This window comes from Primulina huaijiensis, chromosome 2 (genome assembly GCF_012295235.1).
Source record: "Primulina huaijiensis isolate GDHJ02 chromosome 2, ASM1229523v2, whole genome shotgun sequence".
Classification (NCBI taxonomy): Eukaryota; Viridiplantae; Streptophyta; class Magnoliopsida; order Lamiales; family Gesneriaceae; genus Primulina; species Primulina huaijiensis.
The window spans coordinates 24,154,971-24,177,049 of NC_133307.1; the positions used below are offsets into that span (position 1 = coordinate 24,154,971).

Genomic DNA, 22,079 nt, shown 5'->3' on the forward strand with positions numbered 1-22,079 from the left:
ACAATCATCTGTTGGAAAATTTTCTGGGCAATTGGATGAGGATGGAAATGGTGGAGCAACTGGCAAATTTGAGGCAAATGGGAACAAATTTTCATGAAAAACAACATCCCTAGAAATAGCTATTTTCCGGTTCTGAAGATTCATAACCTTATAGCTCTTTTGAACATTAGAATATCCTAAAAAAACACAAGCTGTGGCACGAGCAACAAATTTGTGTTCAAGGGTCGGAGAATTAACATAGCAAAGGCAACCAAAAACTTTAAGATGATTGTATGCTGGAACTTTGTTGAACAAAACTTCGAAAGGAGTTTTGTTTCCGAGGATAGGAGTTGGTGTTCTGTTGATGATATATACAGATGTGAGCACACAATCACCCCAAAATCTTAAGGGAAGGGAAGCTTGAAACCTTAGGGATCGGGCTATGTCAAGAACATGTCTATGCTTACGTTCTACTACCCCATTTTGCTGTGGTGTATATGTGCATGAACTGAAATGAATGACACCTTGTGAAGCAAAAAACTCACTGCATTCGGATTTAAAGAAATCAGTCGCATTGTCCGACCTAATGGATTTAATTCGAGCAGAAAACTGAGTGTTAACCAAGGCAAAAAAACGCTTAAGAATTTGGAATACATCAAGCTTAGAATGCATGAGATGAACCCAAGTTCCTCTCGAAAAATCATCAACAATTGTCAAGAAATATCTCTCCCCATTCTATGTTGGTGCACTAAATGGACCCCAAATATCCATATGTATGAGTTGAAAAGAAGATTGAGACTTTGTCAAGCTTACCTTTGGAAATGACAACTTAGATTGTTTCGATTGAGGACAAACAGAACAATGCTTTAACGACATATTCTTTGATAGAAAAGGAAGTAAGTACATTCTGGAAATTGGCATATGTCCCAATCTTTTGTGCCAAGTGTCACAATCAACAGAAATTGAACTCTGACACACAACATTATTTTTATAACGCAGAGTATTACAACTGGGATTAAAAGAGGGCAACAACATTACAGTATTCGAAGGGCTGAGATGTTGGAACAACTTGTTGGTAAGATGATACAATCCACTCTCTTCTTTACCAATCCCAACTATTTTCCCACTCATCAGGTCCTGAAATATGCAAAAATGAGGGAAAAATGTGATAGAGCAGTTGTGAGATTTGGTAAATTTGGAAACAGATAAAAGGTTGAATTGAAAATGAGGAACACAAAGCACATTTTGCAACGTAATTGATGGTGATAAAGATACGGATCCAATGCAACTAATGGACAACTTGTTACCATTTGGCAGTTTGACTGAACTAGAGGAATCAACCATGGACTTAGCATTTTGCAATAGAGATGAACATCCAGTCATATGTTCATTTGCATCTGTATCAATAATCCAACTAGTGCAAGACCTTGGAAGTTCATTACCTGCCATATTAGCAGCTGGAGTATTCGAGCTATATGTGTTGTGGCCTCCCAACAACTTCATAATCTCAGCATATTGTTCTTGAGAGAAAACTGGAACAGGGGAAACACCATCAGCTACTGATTCCTTATGACTGTTATCTTCCACTAAATTTGCTGATACAACGGGTTTTTTTGATTTCACATAGGTTTTCGAATTCCTTCTATTGTCACCACGAGGTTGCTGTCCATATAAGCGATGTCCCAGAGGATAACCAACCAACTTGTAGCATGTGGCTTTCGTATGTCCTGTCCAATTGCAATATTCACAATATAGCTGATTTTTCTTCGGTTCCTCAGCTTTGTGTTGCATAGAATAAAAAACAGATGCTGGTTTAGACTCCACTGAAATCAATGATCTATGGGATTCCTCTTGTGATATAATAGAAAAGGCTTGTCCAACGCTCGGTAGTGGACTCATCATAAGAATTTGGCTACGAATTTGCATGTAGCTATCGTTTAATCCCATAAGGAATTGAAGTAACTTCTGCTGCTGATCATGATTCAAGTACTTTCTAGCTGTATCACACTCACAAGAAGGAAGAGTAACCAACGATGCATATTCATCCCATAGGTGTTTGAGTTTCGAATAATAACCCGAGATTGTGCTGCTCCCTTGAGTTAATCGATTGATATCACGATGGATAGAAAAAATTCTTGATCCATTAACTTTATCAAATTGTTCTTTCAAATCACTCCAAACCATTGAAGCGTCCGATGAATACACAATTCCTCCATAAATCTCTTTAGATACTGTGTTCATTATCCATGAAAGTACTAAAGCATTGCATCGTTCCCACTGATTCGAAGTAGCATGTCCAACCGCAGGTCGTGGAAGAGAACCATCAATGAACACAATCTTATTTTTAGCTCTCAAAGCGATTATCATAGCTCGACTCCAAACTCCGTAATTCTCCACGCCAAGCAATTGATCATTTACCAAATTCATTCCTGGTGTGTCTGAGGGATGTAAAAATAAAGGATCGTTGAAATTACCTGGATTTGCCATCAATTAATGTCTTCGCTGATCTATTAAGTGCAGCTCCTGTGGCTCGATTGCAATAAGGACACAGCTAAATCCAGCAAGATGTTCTGGACAAAGAAACGCAGCTCCTATTGGCGTAATCTAGATATCGTGTTGAATCAAGAGGCAGGATCGAAACCTAACCTCGCTCTGATACCATGTTGAGTGAAGAAATAAGAGAAGAACAAGCTCTGCACACGTTGAGCTGAATCTCCAAAAATTATTAGAATGCTGAAGAATACATGTTATTTGTATGTCCAATACTCAAAACTGTAAAAGTGCTACTCTAACATTTAATAAGGAAAATGAAAGTATACTAATTGTGAACACGCTTCTTTACAATATTATAACCAACAAGATCCAACAACCCAAGTATTGTTTTCACTGTAAATCTAATAATTATTATTGATCTAAATATATAGAGTTTATGTTTGATCTCGCATAATTTTTTTAAAACAACGACAATAATTGCATCTATCAAGAAGTGTTGAACTAAAAAAAAAAATCAATTGCATCGTTCTAACGAGAAAGAACAGTTAGCCATACTCATTAATAAAACTTTTAGATAAATATTATAATTTTTTTTTACGAGAAACCTGATTTATCCAATAATTTATAATCGGTGTAGGATTTAATTAGCCGTGATTCCAAGTCAGACCTTGAAAGCATCTAACTCATTTATTTTAAGATTTATTGTAATTATAATTATAATGGTAATGCACATAGGTTGATTTTGTGTTGTATTGTTAGGTACTTCCTCTATGTCCCGTATATGTAGATTTATATACAAATTAAAAAGATTTATTGAAAGAGTAAATTTTATTATTAAGTAATGAATGTTTCAATAGGTTAAAAAAACTTATTGGAGGAAATTAATGTATGTAAGGACAAGGTTAGAGTAAAAATTTGTGTGAGACGCTCTCACATGTCATATTTTGTGAGACAGATCTCTTATTTGGATGATCCATGAAAAGTAATACTTTTTACGCTAAGAATATTACTTTTTATTGTGAATATCGTTATGGTTGACCGTCTCACAGATAAAAATTCGTGTGATCTTCTCACAAGAGACATGCTCCAAGGTTAGAAGTAGAATAAAAATGTGATTTGTAATTTTTATATTTGAGACGGTTAGTCTTACATATCTGTTTTAGGAAATTTTTACAAGTTATTACATATGAGATATCCAATAATTTGATAAATCGAATGGATATTTATTTAGTCCACCCCTCCGCAGAACTACTGCACCATCTTTTTGCAGCAACCGGAACACGAAAAGAGGTGGAAGTCAGTGAAGAAACTCTGGGAATTAGTTGATTTACGAGGGATCCATTTTTCTTGGCCCGAGTGACCGAAACTATTCCAACAGGTATTGGCCATTTGAAGCATTTTCATCTCCACTTTTTTTAAGCTCGCTTACTTGTTAATCCATCCTTCTCTTGAATATTTTCTCCACTTTTATCATTTGCATTTGGCTGTTTCTTCGAAAGAGAGAAGAATCGCTCTTTTACTTCTCAATTGTCTCTCTGTGTGTGTGGATTTTGGGGGTGTTTTTTTTTTGAAGGATTTGAGTTGCTGTTGGATCTTGGATTTGGATAAACCCTTGGCTTTTCAGGTACAGAAAACCCAGATCTCAGCTGCATTATACTAAAACCTTCCTCTATTTTCTTTACCTGTTTTATGTGATTTCTTTATTTTGCATTTATGTATATGGGTTGTGGCTTTTCAGAGGAAAAGTGAGTTTAGATGCAGATCTTGCTGTGTTTCTGCATTTTCAACTAACTTGTTTTGGTTTTGCATGGTGTGTTAATATCTCGGTTTCTACTTTTTAGTTTGTCTGGAAATGAAGATTGGTGGTAATGGTCACTGTCTTTTGACCGATTTGTTTATGTTACCTTTTTTCTTCTTATTTGTTGGGATCTTTTTGGGGGACATTTGTAGCAAATTCTCCTTCTATTCCTTGTAACTTCAAAATGCGACCATTGTTATTCCTATAGATCTCGGCTTTGTTCTGTATTACATATTTTATGTGCTGGACATTTAGATACGTTGCTTTGTTGGTAGGCAGTAGAAAGATTGGCTTAAAACGGTGACTGATCTTTTGTTTTGTTGGTTGATTTGTAAGTCGGTATCTATTTTTCCCTTAGAGTTGTTTTTATTAATTCCAATTATTGTGATGTGAGGATTGATCTTAATTAAAATTTGCAGCTTTTGGATTGAGTAATTGTTGTTTCAAAACGTGGTTTGCCATGGGAAAGTCTCCCGGGAAATGGATCAAGACTGTCCTGTTTGGGAAGAAGCATTCAAAGACTAATTTATCCAAAGTAAGACAATTGTTGTCTGAGCCATTTGTGTTATTGACCCACGTTTGTGGCCTCAGAAATGAAACCTTTAAGGCTGCATTAGTTAGTTTGTTGTTTCTTATGGTATGTGGAATTCTATTAAGTATTAAGTTCAATATTTTGAGATTTTTGAACATAATTTCACATATTTCTTTTTTTCTTATATTTTTTAATCTTAGGAAATGATAATTTTGCTAGCAGATCCACATATGTTATTCTTGGCTTGAAGATATTGTTGCAACGATGTTCTAAAATACAATTTAAATTCTATTGTGTTGATTGCATTTGCTGTTGGATGTAAAAAATGTGACTCATAATCAGGCTGCCACAAATACACAATTAGAGAAAGTGGCTGGAGATTCTTCACTTGTCACAGATCCACCCCAGTTGACTACCAGAGATGCAGAGAATGCGGGATTTGGGAAGGGAGCATCTGGTACTCCTTATGTTTCTACTGGCTCATATCCAGGGAACCAAGACGTAGATTTACAAAGTACTTATGTACCAGTCCCATCTGGTGATTCAGAAATGATTAGGCAAGAGCAAGCTGCCACGAAAACACAAGCAGCCTTTAGGGGTTACTTGGTAAGGCTCTCTGGTTGTCATTCAATTCTGTTAATTTAAAATTGGATTTAGCATAGTTTTCATTCTGTACACACTTTTGTCAATCTGCAACTAATCGGTTTATGGATGTAAATCTCTTGTCATTATTAATTGGACTTTTAAAGTTTATGAACATGACTTCTCATTACTGATGACAATGGGTCGGATTTGGGTAGGATTTCATATTTGCCATCTCCGTCTCCATCGGGTATTCAATTTCATCCTCATAAACATAAGAGGATTGGATATACATACTCTACCCAAATATCAAATTACCATCTATAATTGCATTTTCTCAAATTTGAATTATTTCAATAAAGCTATGGATTTTTACTAAATTATCGAGAACAATAAATAAAAAAATTAGAAAATTAAACAGAATATTAGAAACTATTTATCCTAGCATTTTTAACCTACGAAAATAGCATCAACTCGCAAATAATAATTTATTTCATTCTACCCAACTAATATTATTCAACAAAATTATATTAGAATTAAAACCATAGCCGAACCGAAAAATCGTGTGTGTGTGTGTGTGTATAGTCGAGTATTCAGGTCGGGTATGAGTAAGATTCTTCAAGACCCGCTTCCATACCCATACCCAAAAATCTCCGTACCCGATTATACATTTTTACCCTCTATACTCCTCTGTTTGGGTCGGATATCAGATTTTCAGTCGGTTCGGAAGAAATTGTCATCCCTACTTCCCATACGTGTTAATGGAACGGTCAAATGGTCTTTGCCTCTCCTAATTGTATTTTCATCCATGTGCACAGGCTCGCCGTGCTTTTAGGGCTCTTAAAGGTATCATAAGGCTACAAGCTCTTATACGGGGTCATTTGGTGAGGAGACAGGCTGTTTCCACTTTACATTGCATGCGGGGAATTGTTAAGTTCCAGGCAGTGGCTCGTGGACGAAGAGTTAGACTCTCAAATACATTGTCTGGATGGTGTAAAAAATACAATATTGTAGAGTTTCAGGTAGTGTGAATTTCTGTGACCTAATTGATTAAATTCTCTGTTGGGCGTTGAAGCTCTTGTTTTGACTATGTTTTTATACTAAATCAGGAAGCTAAACAGGTGGGCGCTGGAACAAGTTCATATCTTGGGTCAGAGAGTCTAGCCACCAAAGTGTTTGTCTGCAAGGTTTGTATTTGGTTTTCATTATCATCTAGGCTCGTCATCTGTGTACATTTGAACAGTTACCATAAGACCTTCAAAGCTTCTAGCTCTTAATGCATGTAGAATGGCGTTTAACTCAGTTATAAGTTATAACTTGGAATCCTACTAATACCTTATTGTCTGCACGAGGTTTACTAATCATCAGACGACCTTCAGATGATGTTGGATACGCATGTTCTGAAAATAGAGAATGTTAAAACTAACTATATATTACTTCAATTGTTTCCAATTAATATGTAATCTTTTGGAAAGATCTGATGGACACACTTTCATATTGTAGCTTCTTATCCAATTGCCAACTGCTTTGCCATTGAGTCTTCAATATGATCTGTCTGAACCAAATTCAGCTTGGAACTGGCTTGAGCGCTGGTCGATATCTCACTTTTGGAAACCGTGTGCACATTCAAAAGGTGTTTTGATCAAGAATCAGCAAAAGCAGGGTGACACACAAGCTGTCGAGTTTAGAACTGGAAAATCAAAGAGAAGTGTTAGAAAGGTCTCTGCCCTTGTTAATGGGGACACTGGTTCTTTAGCTTCTGTTGATGCGGATAAGCCCAAACGCAACCCTAGGAAAATCACAACTCATCAGACAGAGTTTGTGCAAGAACAGCCCCAAAGTGAATTTGAGAGGGTTAAACGTAATTTAAGAAAGGTTTCTGCATCTGCAGCGGTTGCTTCAGAAAAATCAGAAACACAAAATGAGAAGCCAGAGCCGCAGCCAAGGGCAAAAGTAGTGTTAAATTCTACTGCTTCTGATGTTCCTGACCAGCAAAAAGTAATTTATTCTGAAAACCCAACCGGATTGGACGTTGTAGAAAATAAACCAGCTTTAGAAGAAGTTCCTTCAAATATAACAGCAACGGATGAGCTAGTAGATGTGCCACGAGATGATCATCCTGTTGCTGAGCTTCATTCCTTGGAAAATGGTGGTAAGTTAGAGAGTCCTCTAACTTTGAATGAGGAGTTGAGCTCTAAAGAGGAACATAGTAACAAAGAAAATCAGAAAATCAAGAAAAGGAGATCTCTTACAACATCGCAGGAACATCCTGAAAATATCTTACAGAACACCCCAAGTGTGCCAAGTTACATGGCAGCTACTGAGTCTGCCAAGGCAAAGCTTAGAGCTCAAGGGTCATCTAAACTTGATGAAGATGGTGCTGATCATGTGTATGCCCGTCGGCATTCTCTGCCCGTTTCCTTCAGTGGCAAATTAAACTCATTGTCCCCTCGGATACAGAAGCCAATTCAAGCTAATGGCAAGGGCGGAAACAAACCTAGCAGATCATTGACTGTTCCCAAAGATGGTATGTCGCATACTTTCAATAAGTTATGCAGTTTAGGTACTCATTCTGCCAATACGTTTCTGTGTTGTCGGTCATCATTGTTAAAATAGAAAGCTATTGTTTTTTTTTACACCTTTAGTGAACTTTAGCTTTCAGGAAAAGTGATTTATCATGATACGGCGTGTGCAATTCCTGTTTACATTTCAAATAGTTGGTCTTGGGTGCTTGTTCTTATGCCTTTGTCATATGATATCCAACCTGCGTGCAATTGTATGTCTTAGACAATAATTCCGAGTATAATCTATAGTCTCCGACATAAACATGAAAGGGTTCTAAAATAGAAAATTAGTGTTTGTAGCACCTTCAATGTGGCGTTTGATATGATATTTAACTTGGGACACGCATTGCATGTGGATGCTATTTCATTGGCATTCGTGGTTGATTCTTTCTTGTGTGTTTTCTTTTTTCATTTGGGGTGTCTTACATTTCAGATAAGATGCTACAGCCCGGTTGGAGGAGATGAGATAATGATGATGATCCAGAATGTAAGCTTCGAGTGCGATATCACGACTACATTTTAATTTGGTTCTCGCTTAGAGTTAGTGTTAAAAGATCAAGTGAAGAAAATGATTGACAATTATGAATCGTGCATGTTTTCCTCTTCTACCGTGGCTTTTCTTGTTATTGTTTGTCTGTATAGTCGAATACTGATGAGTCTCTGTTGTTTGATTAGATTAAATTTGAATTGTGTGCTACACATCTAGTTTCATTTGATGTTTCCCTTTGTTGCACACTCATCGGTTATTCTCCCATGTTTTTTTAAAATGAGTTTCACTCTTCCCAAACAATGTTTCATAGTCCGATGATCTTATCGGTCCGTTTTAAAATAGCAGTTTAACCGATTAGACCAGATCAACTGGACGGTCGAATCACATCGGATAAAATAATAATATATTTTCAATTTTAAATATCTTTTATATAGATGATAAAAAAAATTTATTTCTAAAGTTTTAAAAAAATGTTATTAAAATAATAGTTTTCACAAAGCTTAAAAATCAAATAATTATATATAATAAAAATAAAATAAAAATTGTGTGAAATGTCCGATCGGTTTTTATTGGTTTTAACTGGTTTGATATCAATCTGATCGATAAAACGGCTTTTGGATAGGACTTGTGATCAGTTTTTCGTCGAACTGATCGATTCGATTTTGAAAACAATACTCCCAATGCATTAAGGTAAGACAAAAACTTGTGTGAGACGGTCTCACGGATCGTATTTGTGAGACGGATATCTTATTTGGGTTATCCATGAAAAATTATTACTTTTTATGCTAAGAGTATTACTTTTTATTGTGAATATGGATATGGTTGACCCGTCTCATATATTAAGATCCGTGAGTCTCACATGAGACCCACTCTTAAGGTAAATGAGGGTTACATTTTTATGATGATTTAATATTCATATGAGATAAAGATACGAAATTTAATTATTATAACAAATTTCTTCCTTGACTAAAAAAAAAGTACATTTGTGAATGACTTCTAGTTACTTTATTTATAAAATAATTTTAAAAAATTTCGGATATTGTCTCAATGACAACAAGAACTCAATTGGATGAATGTGTATATTTTGGGATTGATAATAATAATAATAAAAAGATGATTTTATTTTCTGGGGTGGAAAAATGAAACCAAACAAGGGTCGCTCAGTTTTGATTTTCAATCTGTGGTGGTCCGATGTCCCTATCATACCAATATGAAGTTGCTATCGAAACATTTTTCTATATTAATGATATTTGATTTGTTTGTTTTTTATAGTCAATTTGATTTATATTTAATCATAATTATGAAAATTAGTTAGAGATTAAAAAATAATTTTCAAATAATAAATAAGAAAATGACATTAAGTTTTTTTAAAAAACTTTATAAATAGTAAGATATATAGATTGCTGGATCATACACTCAAAAATGTATTTTTTTAATATTTTCAAATTATATTTTTGTCGGATATTGGAGACAGAACCACGATATTGCTTGCAACTTGCAAGATTCATTATTGTCTGAAATAATAATTATTTAGCTTTTCTTACATCAAACACAACTCTTGATTTTCCAAAAGATTATGTCTAAAATCTCAATTAATTAATTAATTAATTAATTGAGTAAATTTCTCTTGTTGAGGTGACATTTGGAAGAAATGGAGGATTTCCATAAATCTTACTCAAATTAAGCATTTTTGAAAACGATTAATACTAAATGACAAATTTTTTTATATTCAAAAAGTTTTTTTTTTAAAAAAAATATCTAAAAGTGGAGCCAATGGCAATCCATGCATCCAGCTGTAAATCTCAAATAATTTAAAAGTAAATAATACCGCTCAAAAATAACTAAATAAACAAAATAAAATACAACCCCAATTTTCGGGTCACCGTTGCTATAAAAGCCCTCTCCTCCTCTTCGCAGTTTCCTCACACCTTTACCCCAGGGACGTCTTTGTATACGCCTCTGGTGTTTGTTTGAGCTTCCCTCTTCTCTCTTAATTCAAATCCTCCATTTTGATCTGACAAATCAACCGAAATGAGAGAGTGCATTTCGATCCACATTGGTCAGGCCGGTATTCAGGTCGGAAATGCCTGCTGGGAGCTTTACTGCCTCGAACACGGCATCAAGGTTTGATGTTCTTTTCCTCATTGATTTCTGAAGTTTTTCGTGTAGATCTGAGGTAGATCTATCAGATTCAGTGATGTTGTTCTGATTCGTTTTGGTATTTTGTTTAGATCTGGACCTTTTTTGAGTTTTGATGCCTCTGTTGGGGGAATTTGTTATGTTCGTTTGGTTTTGAGATGTTGTGTTGAAAAATCATGGATATGTTTGAACGCGAGATGTAATTCATTGTCGCGTAACTTTTTTTTCATCCTGATGTTTTAGCTACATTTGATTTGTTTCTCGTCTGATCTAGATATTCTGCGTTTTGTTCTAGTGGCTGTTTTGTATGGATATGTAGCTTTTCTACTATTGTATTTTGTATATCATTGGATTATGAGATGGTGGGAATTTTTTTTGTAACTCTTGTAGAATAACTAATTCTAATTGAACGAAAATGCCGGACGCCTTATAGATCCAAGTGGTTGTTTCATTTTCCTTTTGTTTCACGTTGATTATCCAGGATCTATGTCAATCAATTCATTTAAATCTTTCACTTATTGTGTGTGAGACTTCCATTACTTGTGCTTCTTACATTCGTGTGCTATACAAAATTCAAATGCTTTTAAAATAATTATTATACCGTTTTTTCCTTCGCTCTTTCCCTTCAAAACTTTAGATCCATAGGTTCTTTCTTACTTAGTACGTTGTACTTCTGCGGTTGTTTATACGAGAATTTATTGAATAATGTTTGTATGTAGCCTGATGGGCAAATGCCTGGAGATACCACAGTTGGTGGAGGTGATGATGCTTTCAACACATTCTTCAGTGAAACGGGCGCTGGAAAACATGTCCCTCGAGCTGTGTTTGTGGATCTGGAGCCGACTGTCATAGATGAGGTCCGATCAGGTTCTTATCGCCAGCTCTTCCACCCAGAGCAGCTGATCAGCGGCAAAGAAGATGCCGCCAACAACTTTGCCAGGGGTCATTACACTATTGGGAAAGAAATTGTTGATCTCTGCCTCGACAGGATCCGAAAGCTCGCGGACAATTGTACTGGGTTGCAGGGGTTTTTGGTTTTCCATGCTGTCGGTGGTGGTACTGGATCCGGCCTAGGATCTCTGTTACTTGAGAGGCTATCTGTTGACTATGGTAAAAAATCAAAATTGGGTTTCACTATCTATCCTTCTCCCCAGGTTTCAACCGCAGTTGTCGAGCCTTATAATTCCGTGCTTTCAACTCATTCCCTCCTCGAGCACACAGATGTTACCGTGCTTCTTGATAATGAAGCCATTTACGACATCTGCCGCAAGTCACTTGATATTGAGAGGCCTACCTACACTAATCTCAACAGGTTGATTTCTCAGGTAAATAAATTTACCTGGCCCGGTAAAACAGTATATGGTTCTTTATCTATTCTGTATCTCTCTGTTTGTCTGTAAGTTATTAATCTATTTCGTAACTTGTCTAGGTGATATCTTCATTAACTGCATCTTTGCGATTCGATGGGGCGTTGAATGTGGATGTGAATGAGTTCCAAACTAACCTGGTTCCTTATCCAAGAATTCATTTCATGCTTTCCTCTTACGCCCCTGTGATCTCTGCTGAAAAGGCCTATCACGAGCAGCTATCAGTTGCTGAAATAACAAACACTGCATTCGAGCCATCATCTATGATGGTGAAATGTGACCCTCGCCATGGGAAATACATGGCTTGCTGTTTGATGTACAGGGGTGATGTTGTCCCCAAGGATGTTAACGCTGCTGTTGCCACAATCAAAACCAAGAGGACAATTCAATTTGTCGACTGGTGCCCCACAGGGTTCAAATGTGGTATCAACTATCAGCCTCCTACTGTCGTTCCTGGTGGTGATTTGGCTAAGGTCCAGAGGGCAGTGTGCATGATTTCCAACTCGACTGGTGTTGCTGAGGTGTTTTCGAGGATTGATTTCAAGTTTGATCTCATGTACTCAAAAAGGGCATTCGTGCATTGGTATGTTGGTGAGGGCATGGAGGAAGGAGAATTCTCGGAGGCGAGGGAAGACTTGGCTGCTCTCGAGAAGGACTATGAGGAAGTTGGGGCGGAGTCTCCAGATGGAGATGAGGACGAAGAATAAGTGAATGATCTATTTGTTTGATCTCGAGTGGCTGTCTGTTTGCTGTTACTCGATCTTGTGTTGATTGTAGTCAGAGTCTCTCCCTCGGCTGCATTTTTGCATTCTTCGTATTTCTTTGCTTTGTTTTTACTTGGAGATGTTGTAATGTGTTATGCTGTGTTTCACCTACTTTGAACTTGAATGGGTTTATGATTTCAACTCTGTATCTTCTATGTTCCATGTGGAATGTTGTTACGTGGTACATCCTTAACGACTTAAAATGAGGAATAACTACACGTGTGTCGATGACACCGAAAGTAAATCATGATCCCAAGTTTATACCATCCAAAGATGGTTAACTACTAAACTCCATGTTCGCAGGTAAGATCAAATAACGGGACGCCTTATTTGTTTCCTTGTAACTAGTAATTTAAAATGCCGCCTTAACGGAGAAAACTCGGGGCTTGATGTCTGTAAAATCAATTCAAAGTTACGTCCAGAGCCTATGGGAGAGTGTGTTATGATCTTGGCCAATGTATGAAGACCCAAATAGCTAATTATACTTAAGTGTCTTATGGTACTTCTTCGATTGGGTGATTCCAAAAGAACACAAAATAAAGCGATGTTGACACCGCGTCCCCTGATTCAGAAACATGGCAATCGCCATCTGATGCATAGGGGATGGAACCCAAGGCACTAGAAAATTATAAAACAATGCTTCCAAACAACCGAAAGCACTTCTACTGAGCAAGGTCACATTGACACTCTGATTGCATCACTTCCTATCGTCATTTCAAACATTGAAAACTCGATATACACAATAGAATAAAATATTCCAGGTTAAAGTTTTTTTAGTCTACAACTTGAAAACAACAGATTTCTTCCACAATAATCTAATTAAGAACTGAAATAGTTTTCAACGATAAAAATTGCTATTATGCGTAGTCATAACTTAAACGTAAAAACGAATGTGAGACGGTCTTAGGGTCAATTTAGTGATACATATATTCTTTTTTGTGTCACTCATAAAAAATTATTACTTTTTATGCCAAAAATATTAATATTTATTGTAAATATGAGTATGATTGACATGTTTCACAAAAAGAGATTTGTGATATCGTATCATAATAGATATATTTTAACCTAAATTAATTACATTCGACCATTATCCTCCACAATTTTAATACCATTTTTTCCCTTTTCTATTATTGTCTGCCTCACAAAAGATCTATTTTAACATAAATTAGTTACATTCTCCAATTATCCTCCACAATTTTAAGAAATTTTTTTTCCTTTTCTATTAGTGTTTCACTAATACATAAGAAAATTTAATCCCGATTATTGGAATTTCATTAATTTTTCATAATAACCTCTAATACTGCAATTCATGTTTATTTTTTTTTTCTACCGTATTTAAACGTCCAAATATCTTTTTTATTAATGAAAACTAAATATTTGTTACAGATAAATTATGTTCACAATTTACAAATGGACTGAAGCCCAATCTAAAAGATACATGATTGGTGAACAGAGCCCAGTTTCTATTTAGCCCAATGCTGGACTAGGGTTGCCTCTTCCAAATTTACTCTGCAAAAACAGGTGAGGGTTTGTCTCATCGTGTTCCTTAGGCAGTGCGACGTAGCCGGAGACGATGGTGAACGTTAGTTTCTACCGCAACTGTAAGTGTCTGCAGGAAATGCTCGTCCTTTTCGTTTTTTTCTACTTGGTGGATTATTGGTTGCATGAATTTTGTGAGCCATGTTTGATCAGGGCTTTTAGTCTGCTTTTTTAAATTGGATTTCCGAGAATATATGTTGTGATTTTAAATCTTGGATTGTTAATCTAGATTCCATGCTTTTTGGAATTAATTTGGCCCTTTGCTGTAAAAAAGTTTGATAATGCATTCTGTTTTGCTGCTGTTTGAGTTTTTTGACATTGTCTAGGTCCAATACCTTGTTCAAATGAATGAGAAATCTGAAGTTTAAGGTCCTGGTTATGTGCTAATTTTTTATCTCTTTCATACGGTTGAGTTGAATGATTTTCCCAAATTTGATGTATAATGATTTTGTTAGATGGGAAGACTTTCAAGAAGCCTCGCCGGCCATATGAGAAGGAAAGATTGGATGCTGAGCTGAAGCTTGTTGGAGAATATGGACTTCGATGCAAGAGGGAGCTGTGGAGGGTTCAATATGCGTTGAGTCGCATCCGTAATGCGGCAAGAATGCTTCTTACACTGGATGAGAAAGACCCTCGTCGTATTTTTGAGGGCGAGGCCCTTCTTCGGAGAATGAATCGGTACGGGCTTTTGGATGAGAGCCAGAACAAGCTTGATTACGTGCTCGCGTTGACTGTGGAGAACTTTCTTGAAAGACGTCTCCAGACTCTTGTATTTAAGGCTGGTATGGCTAAATCTATTCACCATGCTCGTGTGCTCATCAGGCAAAGGCACATCAGGTGTGTATTCTTTTGGTTGATATCTTAAAAAAAAATTGGTTGTGGTACCTTATCATAGACAGTGGACTGTGGATTCTTGCAATGATAATTTATGCGATAATTTATCCTTATTTGAATTATTAATTCCATATCCATTCTAAAGTTCTCTGAGCATATCTAATATTTTGGTGGATGAGATTTTCTATCCAAACAAGTGAGCTCCATATACCCTGCAACTCAACCTGTTTTCAATATGTATTCACGTGTTATTTTCATATTCTGAATAGTCTTGAAGTGATCTAGTTGCCATATTATGGCAACATGGTTTTTGGTTCCGTGTCATTCCTTTTGCACATCCCAGCATGACCTTTGTGTTATTCTTGTACTATATATACAATCTGCGTAGTGACCGACTTTATTCCGCTCAGGGTTGGAAGGCAGGTGGTTAATGTACCATCATTCATGGTGAGAGTCGACTCACAGAAGCATATTGATTTCTCACTTACTAGTCCTTTTGGTGGCGGTCGCCCTGGAAGAGTGAAGAGGAAGAACCAGAAAGCTGCAGCAAAGAAAGCCAGTGGTGGTGATGAAGAAGAGGATGAAGATTGAGCTATTTCAACAATAAAAACAAAAGCAATAGGCATCGCGATGCTTTCGTTTTCGTCATCTCCTCAAACTGGAAATTTTCTTGCTTGAAACTAAACTGTGTTTGATTTTGGTGGCTACCCCTTCTACATTTTGTGTTTGTTTCTTTCAAAGGATTTTTGGTTAGGTTGTTGCCTAAAACCACCGTGCTTTTCTTGAACGATAGGCATTTTGTTGTGATGTGGTAAGAATTATGAGTCAGGTCTGGATTTTACTCAAATTTGTCATTAAAAAAAAACCTAAAAACGGTTATACTTTAGATAAAACAAACTAATGGATTATTTTGCATGTATCGAGTTATGTCAACTAAGCGCGTGGCTTCTTGCCAAAAAAGTCTGGTTCAGATTAAATTTGTTAAATTTGACCAAAAAACAAGAGTAAATTTGTTTAAATTCCTACACCCAAATCTGTGAAAAAAATATGTCTTAGTGTTATCTAATTTTAAAAAAAATATTTCTTTACTTTTTGGGTCCATGTGTTTTCTTGGATGAAAGGTGATACAGAATTTTAAAAATATTGTATTAATATATGATATTCGAATACTTTCAAATCTGATATTATCACTCATATATTTATAACAAATGTTGATATTAATAAAATTTCAATTTTATACTCAGAATTTTATCTTTTGTATCAAATCTAAATAGTTGATACTCAAGTATTATATATTAGTGTCATATTTTCAATATTTTGTATATATTTTCATCCGTGATAAACATATGAGCTTAAGAAATACAAAAATATTTTTTGTAGATCAGTGATTTAACACATTTTTTCTGATAGGGATTTGAATACAAAATTAAGTTTGGTTTGAGACTTTAAAGCAAATTCACCTAAAAACAAAAATATCTAAATCAAAATAATCAGTTATTGTAACATTAGTAAAATATTTATCAAAAATATTTTAGAAGATAATCAAACTAATCAATTTGGTTGGATATTTGATATTAACCGAAGTTGGCAACACATTTGTTGACTCGAGTTCATTCCTTATGAGATGGCCGGCCGCGGGAACCTTATCATCGGTAGCTCGCTATTACCGTGTCCTTCTCCGGTCATGCGCTCGACACTCACGGCTCGACGAGGGCCTAAAGGTACATGGCGCCGCTATAACGACCGGCCTCCTCTCTGTCCCAAACACTTTCCTCCCCAACGTTATTCTCCACATGTACGCTGTGTGCGGCGACTTGTTGTCAGCACGAAAATTGTTCGACGATATTCCATTAATTCATAAAGACACCATCGATTGGACAACGCTCATGAGCTGTTATTCCCTTGTGGGATCGCACCTGGATGCTCTTAATTTGTTCGTGATCATGCGAAGGGAAATGATTTTGATCGATGACATCACGTTGGTTTCGGTGTTCAGCGCTTGCGCAAAGGTTGGAAATAGGGTGTTTGGGATTCAAGGTCATGTGTGTATGATCAAGATGGGTTTGGGTTTTAGCGTTAAAGCTTGTAATGCTGCGATGGATATGTATGTTAAGTGTGATTTGGCAGGTGACTCTAGGAGGCTGTTTGATGAAATGACGGAGAGAAGTATTGTTTCCTGGACTGTGCTTTTGAGCGGTGTGGTGAAATGGATGGGTTTGAAGGAAGGGAGGAACTTATTTGATCAAATGCCTGAGAAAAATGAGATTGCATGGACTATAATGACTGCTGCATATGTCGAAAATTGCTATAGTGAGGAAGCTTTTAGGCTTCTGAGTGAAATGTTGTTTAGTTATGAACTGAAGTTACATTTTGCCGCCCTTTGCTCATTGTTGTCGGCTTGTACACAGTCGGGGGATATTGTGATGGGTAAATGGCTACATATACATGCTCTCAAAACCATGGCCGGTACAGTAATTGATGTTTTGGTGGGCACAGCTTTACTCGATATGTATGCAAAATGTGGTCGTATTAATATGGCAATACGAGTTTTTGAGTCTATGCATTCGAGGACTTTAGTGTCATGGAATGCTATGCTTAGTGGGCTCGCCATGCATGGGAAAGGGGCAGCTGTCTTGGATATGTTTAATCAGATGTTAGAAGAGGTCAAACCGGATGACATAACCTTCACAGCTGTGCTGAGTGCTTGCAGCCACTCTGGTTTAGTCGATCAGGGACGGAAAATTTTCTGCAGCCTTGAACATGTGTACGGTATAAGTCCTTCCATGGAAAATTATGCCTGTATGGTGGATCTTTTGGGTCGAGCAGGACTTTTGGAAGAAGCAGAGGCTGTGATACGGGGAATGCCAATGAGCCCAAATGAGGTTGTTTTGGGGTCTTTGTTAGGTGCATGTGGTGTTCACCGGAAGCAAGTTCTGGGGGAACGCCTTTTACAAGAACTAGTTCAGTTGTATCCCCACAACACTGAATATCATATCTTGCTGTCGAACGTGTATGCTTTGTCAGGTAAGCTCGATAAAGCTGATTCTTTTCGAAGGGTTCTTAGAGACAGGGGAATCAGAAAAATTCCTGGAGTTAGTTCAATGTATGTCAACGGCCAGGTTCATCGTTTCACTGCAGGGGACAAAGCGCATCCGCAGATCAAAGAGATATATTCGAAGTTGGATGAGATGATCAAAAGATTGAGATTATCTGGTTATGTACCGGACACTAATTCCCAGATCTTCTCTGCTAGTGACATTGGGATGGATTATACCTATCAGCAGGAGGAAAAAGAGCGAGTGTTACAGTTCCACAGTGAGAAATTGGCCGTCTGTTTTGGTCTCATGAGCACTAAAGTTGGCATACCTCTTTACATTTTCAAGAATTTGAGAACATGTCCAGATTGTCATTCGGCAATAAAGATTGCATCCAAAGTATATGGCCGAGAAATCATTATCAGAGATCGTAATCGCTTTCACTATTTCAAACATGGTTCATGTTCATGTGCTGATTACTGGTGATTGATGATCAAATAGTCCTGAACTTGACCGTTCAACGTAGTGTGTAATTTGATGACCTCTTAATTGTACCGTTTTTGCTGCTGTCGTTTATGGGAATGAATTGAAATCTTGCTTATAAAATGGCTATGATAATACTTATCACATTGATGTGGAAGCAATAGTGCGCAAGATCTTAGATGGGTTGACGGCTTAATGAACTTCTGCACGGGGAAAAAAATATCTCCTACAGAAGATTGTGCGCAAAACTTTCAATCCGAGTTGGGTGACGTCCATATGTTTAGATTGGGTGCAAAAAAAAAACAAACAAACAAACAAAAGATGGATGCAAACAAAATCTATTTTATTATAGATAACATGAAGTGGGGATGTAGCTCAAATGGTAGAGCCGTCGCTTTGAATGCGAGAGGCCACGGAGTTGGATGACCCGCATCTCCGACTTTTTTTTCTGTACCAAATTAATTGATGTTTTTACAAAATTATTTGTTATTTTGTTTGCCTGTTCGATATAACAATTAAAAATAGAAATGACAGAGAATGTTATACTAACATTCACGATACTTTCCTCGGCTCAGTACAAAATATATGCCTCAACCTGGACAAACTGTGCTAGGGAATTATAAGACTCTTCAGTTGGCTGCGGAGACTAAAAATGGAAGAATACTTCATTTACAAACAGCCAAGATTTCAGATTTCAGATTTCAGATTTCAGCCAACTTGAAGTTTTTCGTAACTCACGCTAAAGCCCTTGGTCTTTCCCTCTTGAAATTGCTATAGTCTGCGATCAAGCTGCCATTTACTTTGTGTTTCATGTTCTCCGCCAGTCTCTTCAGAACCTAAACGATGAAAAACCGATAAATGAGAATAACAGGATGACAGAGAGAGGGAAAGAAAAATGTTTGTGGAATGTGGATGGACTAACAGATTCTGTAACGTCTCGTCGAATATTTTCGGGCACGAAACCAAGAACAGGGGGGAGAACAAAGCTTATGGTCATCTGTAGTTGGCCTTTCAGTCTAGTTCTTGGTCCACGCCTATCCGAATATAAAGCCCCGTTTACACCGAGTGAAAACTGAGATGGCTTGAGCATGTCATCTAACCCTTGAAGCTCCCATCTAACCTGTACGTAAACATTCTGAATTATACAAAAACTCAGGAGCAAAATCATTAATTATAGTGAGTTAAGGTGTTAGAATAAGGTGCTCACAATCTCAAGCTCAAGAACCTTCGAAACTTCTCGAGGAACTGTTGGAGGGTATCCTATTCCGTTAGATTTACATCTTATCCTCATGTCCACTACTGGGTATACAGTGAGAAATAAGAAATCTATTGGCAGCATATGAACTTTCCATTCATCCTGCGTACAATTGCAAAGCAACCGAAACAAACATATTATTAAACATACATGAGCCAACTAACAGAGTTGGAACAAAGATGCTAATAATAAAAAATTTACGTTGCTCCAAATCTATGAGCAACATCTATATATGCCAGGTAAAAAAAGGTTGGTTCTAAGTCCAGCCAACTTGGTTTATCCTAAAGCTCAAAGTTTATCAGCAAATAAGGTTAGAAACTCACATAGTCACGTGTGAAGGAACTTATTGATTGCAATGCAAATGTTTTTTTTTTTAAGATGCAAAGTAGACTCTTCTAGCAATCTTGTTAATCACTTTTTGCAGTGAGTACATATAGTATTGATTTGTGCCATTTGGGCTCAGTACAGATTACACCGATCACACCCTGCGCGACACTAGCATTCAAATGTAGCTTCAACGAGCAGGATGGTAAGAAAAGCGATAGCACGGCTATCTGTCAGCTTGAAATAGTTCCCTAATCTTGAAAGTATAAGTCAACATAGGACTTCCTAACAACGCAATGTATGAAGGGATTGCTACCAAGGGTCCACACTGATTCATTAATTAAGGTCACAAACAGCATATCAAGGCACCAAGAACCAGAATACCCCGCCCGGCCCAAGGACTGATCCTGCAAGTCCAAACTCGATTCGGGTTCGAGCCAGAGCTAAGTTTCAATAGTTTGAGCTCACAGCCAAGCTGCAAATTTGCTAGAGTCGAAGGCTGTCGTTAGGTTGTACCCTCAGAGGAAATAAATTTTCAAATCTTAGGCCAAAATTTTAAGCTCGTGAGTTTCGCCCCTCCTCGACACAGTAATTTACCCCGAGTTGTTTTTGAATCTGCCCTGATTCAAATTTCAAGATTTTGCTGGCAAATATTCATGGAGAAGACAAAAAATTTTAAAAATTGTCCCAAATTGCTAAGATATTATACCTCATTGAGCTGTTGGCTCCTTTGTTGATCAGGTAAGATGGCAGCGAAAATCCTGGGTTTATCCTCCAAATACTGATCAAAGGAAGCCTACCCAATTTATATTCAAGCCAATCAATACATGGGTTTCAAAGTACCAAGAAAACAGAGGCAGTATCAAATTTAGCTATTACCCCAGGCATTTCATAAAGAGGAATGTCAGTGAAGATTCTTGAAGAATAAGTGGAAGGACTTGCCACCTGGGATTCTACTTTCAGTAGCCTCGTCTTCCTCAAAATACTGCACCGCCGTTGTACTGTACTAATTTGCTTAAGCCGATTCCCCTTAAAATGCGCGGCTCCGGCGAGGAAAAGGGTGCTCCGAAACGACAGCGCAGCCGCGACTTCGCTCATTTTGAGGTGGGACAAAAAGATGAAGCAAGTGCAACTGCATCCATCGGACAGAAGAGGACAACCATATCCAAGTTTGGAGCTTTAGTCCTACGTGGTGAGTTACAGATGGTTCGAGATTTTCTTGATACCCCATTGAAATTTTTTATTATTACATTTGTTTATTAGATTTTTAAAAAACACACAAAAAGGAGTAAAATGTGAAAAAAGATTTTCTTATCTTGCCATTTTGAGTAAATATTATATAGCATTACAAATTTATTACAAGTAGAAAAACGTTAACTTTTTAGTATTTTTGGTATCATTTTTCCTGTGTGTATTGCATTTTTGTCAAAATTATATTGTCAAATCTTTCAATAATAACATACATAGGACTTTCCCTTAAATATATATTTTTTTTTAAATGACCTTCATAATGTTATCCGAGCATTCGTTGTTGTATTTGCTATAAATACTATAATTGATTTATTTTTTTGAAAAAAACTACTTTTATTGATTTAATTATATAAATCATCTTTTATTTTACTTGTTTTTCAATAAAAACAACTCAGATTTTATATCTCTACTTATGTCGACATACAAGCGATTACAACTAACTTCCAACCCTGTCTTTCCATTGAGCTTAGGGGCTCAAGTAGTCGAAGAAAGCTCTTCGAGTAGTTGCGAATCAATATTTTTTGAAAAAAAAAATATTTAGGCCAATAAGAGAGGGTGGATACAAAAAAACAAGAGAAATTATTGTCGAATGGAAGCCACTTGATCTGAATCATGCTTAAAATATCGAGTAGTCGAAGAAAGCTGTTCGA

The 22,079-nt window shown here is 36.8% G+C and overlaps 6 protein-coding genes across 11 annotated transcripts; 4 read left to right on the forward strand and 2 right to left on the reverse strand.

Annotated features, from left to right (window-relative positions):
• LOC140960361 (uncharacterized) lies at positions 1-2,449 on the reverse strand. The gene is made up of 2 exons (XM_073418613.1): positions 1,422-2,449; positions 1-1,116 (listed from the first exon to the last, which is right to left on the reverse strand). Exons 1-2 carry the CDS (start codon positions 2,404-2,406, stop codon positions 1,082-1,084), a joined length of 1,020 nt encoding a protein of 339 aa, XP_073274714.1. The 5' UTR covers positions 2,407-2,449; the 3' UTR covers positions 1-1,081.
• A 1,234-nt stretch (positions 2,450-3,683) lies between these two features.
• Positions 3,684-8,659, forward strand: LOC140970795 (protein IQ-DOMAIN 31-like). 4 transcript variants are annotated; one of them, XM_073432701.1, is made up of 8 exons: positions 3,684-3,850; positions 4,046-4,096; positions 4,690-4,805; positions 5,145-5,408; positions 6,203-6,406; positions 6,506-6,571; positions 6,888-7,911; positions 8,382-8,659. In XM_073432701.1, the coding sequence occupies exons 3-8, from the start codon at positions 4,731-4,733 to the stop codon at positions 8,411-8,413; spliced, it is 1,665 nt and encodes a 554-aa protein (XP_073288802.1). In that variant the 5' UTR covers positions 3,684-3,850; positions 4,046-4,096; positions 4,690-4,730; the 3' UTR covers positions 8,414-8,659. The 4 variants fall into 4 exon arrangements, with proteins under 4 accessions (XP_073288802.1, XP_073288801.1, XP_073288799.1 ...); XM_073432700.1 differs by lacking the exon at positions 4,046-4,096 and adding an exon at positions 4,546-4,601 and having other exon boundaries at positions 3,685-3,850; positions 6,494-6,571; XM_073432698.1 differs by having other exon boundaries at positions 3,686-3,850; positions 6,494-6,571.
• Positions 8,660-10,341: 1,682 nt separating this feature from the next.
• On the forward strand, positions 10,342-12,849 carry LOC140970796 (tubulin alpha-1 chain-like). The gene is made up of 3 exons (XM_073432702.1): positions 10,342-10,562; positions 11,297-11,902; positions 12,007-12,849. Exons 1-3 carry the CDS (start codon positions 10,470-10,472, stop codon positions 12,649-12,651), a joined length of 1,344 nt encoding a protein of 447 aa, XP_073288803.1. The 5' UTR covers positions 10,342-10,469; the 3' UTR covers positions 12,652-12,849.
• Positions 12,850-14,149: 1,300 nt separating this feature from the next.
• LOC140970797 (small ribosomal subunit protein uS4y-like) lies at positions 14,150-15,700 on the forward strand. Of its 2 annotated transcripts, none has more exons than XM_073432703.1 (3): positions 14,150-14,309; positions 14,703-15,084; positions 15,492-15,700. In XM_073432703.1, the coding sequence occupies exons 1-3, from the start codon at positions 14,282-14,284 to the stop codon at positions 15,670-15,672; spliced, it is 591 nt and encodes a 196-aa protein (XP_073288804.1). In that variant the 5' UTR covers positions 14,150-14,281; the 3' UTR covers positions 15,673-15,700. The 2 variants fall into 2 exon arrangements, with proteins under 2 accessions (XP_073288804.1, XP_073288805.1); XM_073432704.1 differs by having other exon boundaries at positions 15,573-15,700.
• A 942-nt stretch (positions 15,701-16,642) lies between these two features.
• Positions 16,643-18,862, forward strand: LOC140970799 (pentatricopeptide repeat-containing protein At5g15340, mitochondrial). Its single transcript, XM_073432705.1, has one exon. The coding sequence runs from the start codon at positions 16,701-16,703 to the stop codon at positions 18,600-18,602; it is 1,902 nt and encodes a 633-aa protein (XP_073288806.1). The 5' UTR covers positions 16,643-16,700; the 3' UTR covers positions 18,603-18,862.
• Positions 18,863-19,118: 256 nt separating this feature from the next.
• Positions 19,119-21,392, reverse strand: LOC140970800 (uncharacterized). 2 transcript variants are annotated; one of them, XM_073432707.1, is made up of 5 exons: positions 21,124-21,392; positions 20,888-20,974; positions 19,807-19,956; positions 19,522-19,719; positions 19,119-19,435 (listed from the first exon to the last, which is right to left on the reverse strand). In XM_073432707.1, exons 1-5 carry the CDS (start codon positions 21,274-21,276, stop codon positions 19,334-19,336), a joined length of 690 nt encoding a protein of 229 aa, XP_073288808.1. In that variant the 5' UTR covers positions 21,277-21,392; the 3' UTR covers positions 19,119-19,333. The 2 variants fall into 2 exon arrangements, with proteins under 2 accessions (XP_073288808.1, XP_073288807.1); XM_073432706.1 differs by having other exon boundaries at positions 21,058-21,389.
• Between the last annotated feature and the right edge of the window lie 687 nt (positions 21,393-22,079).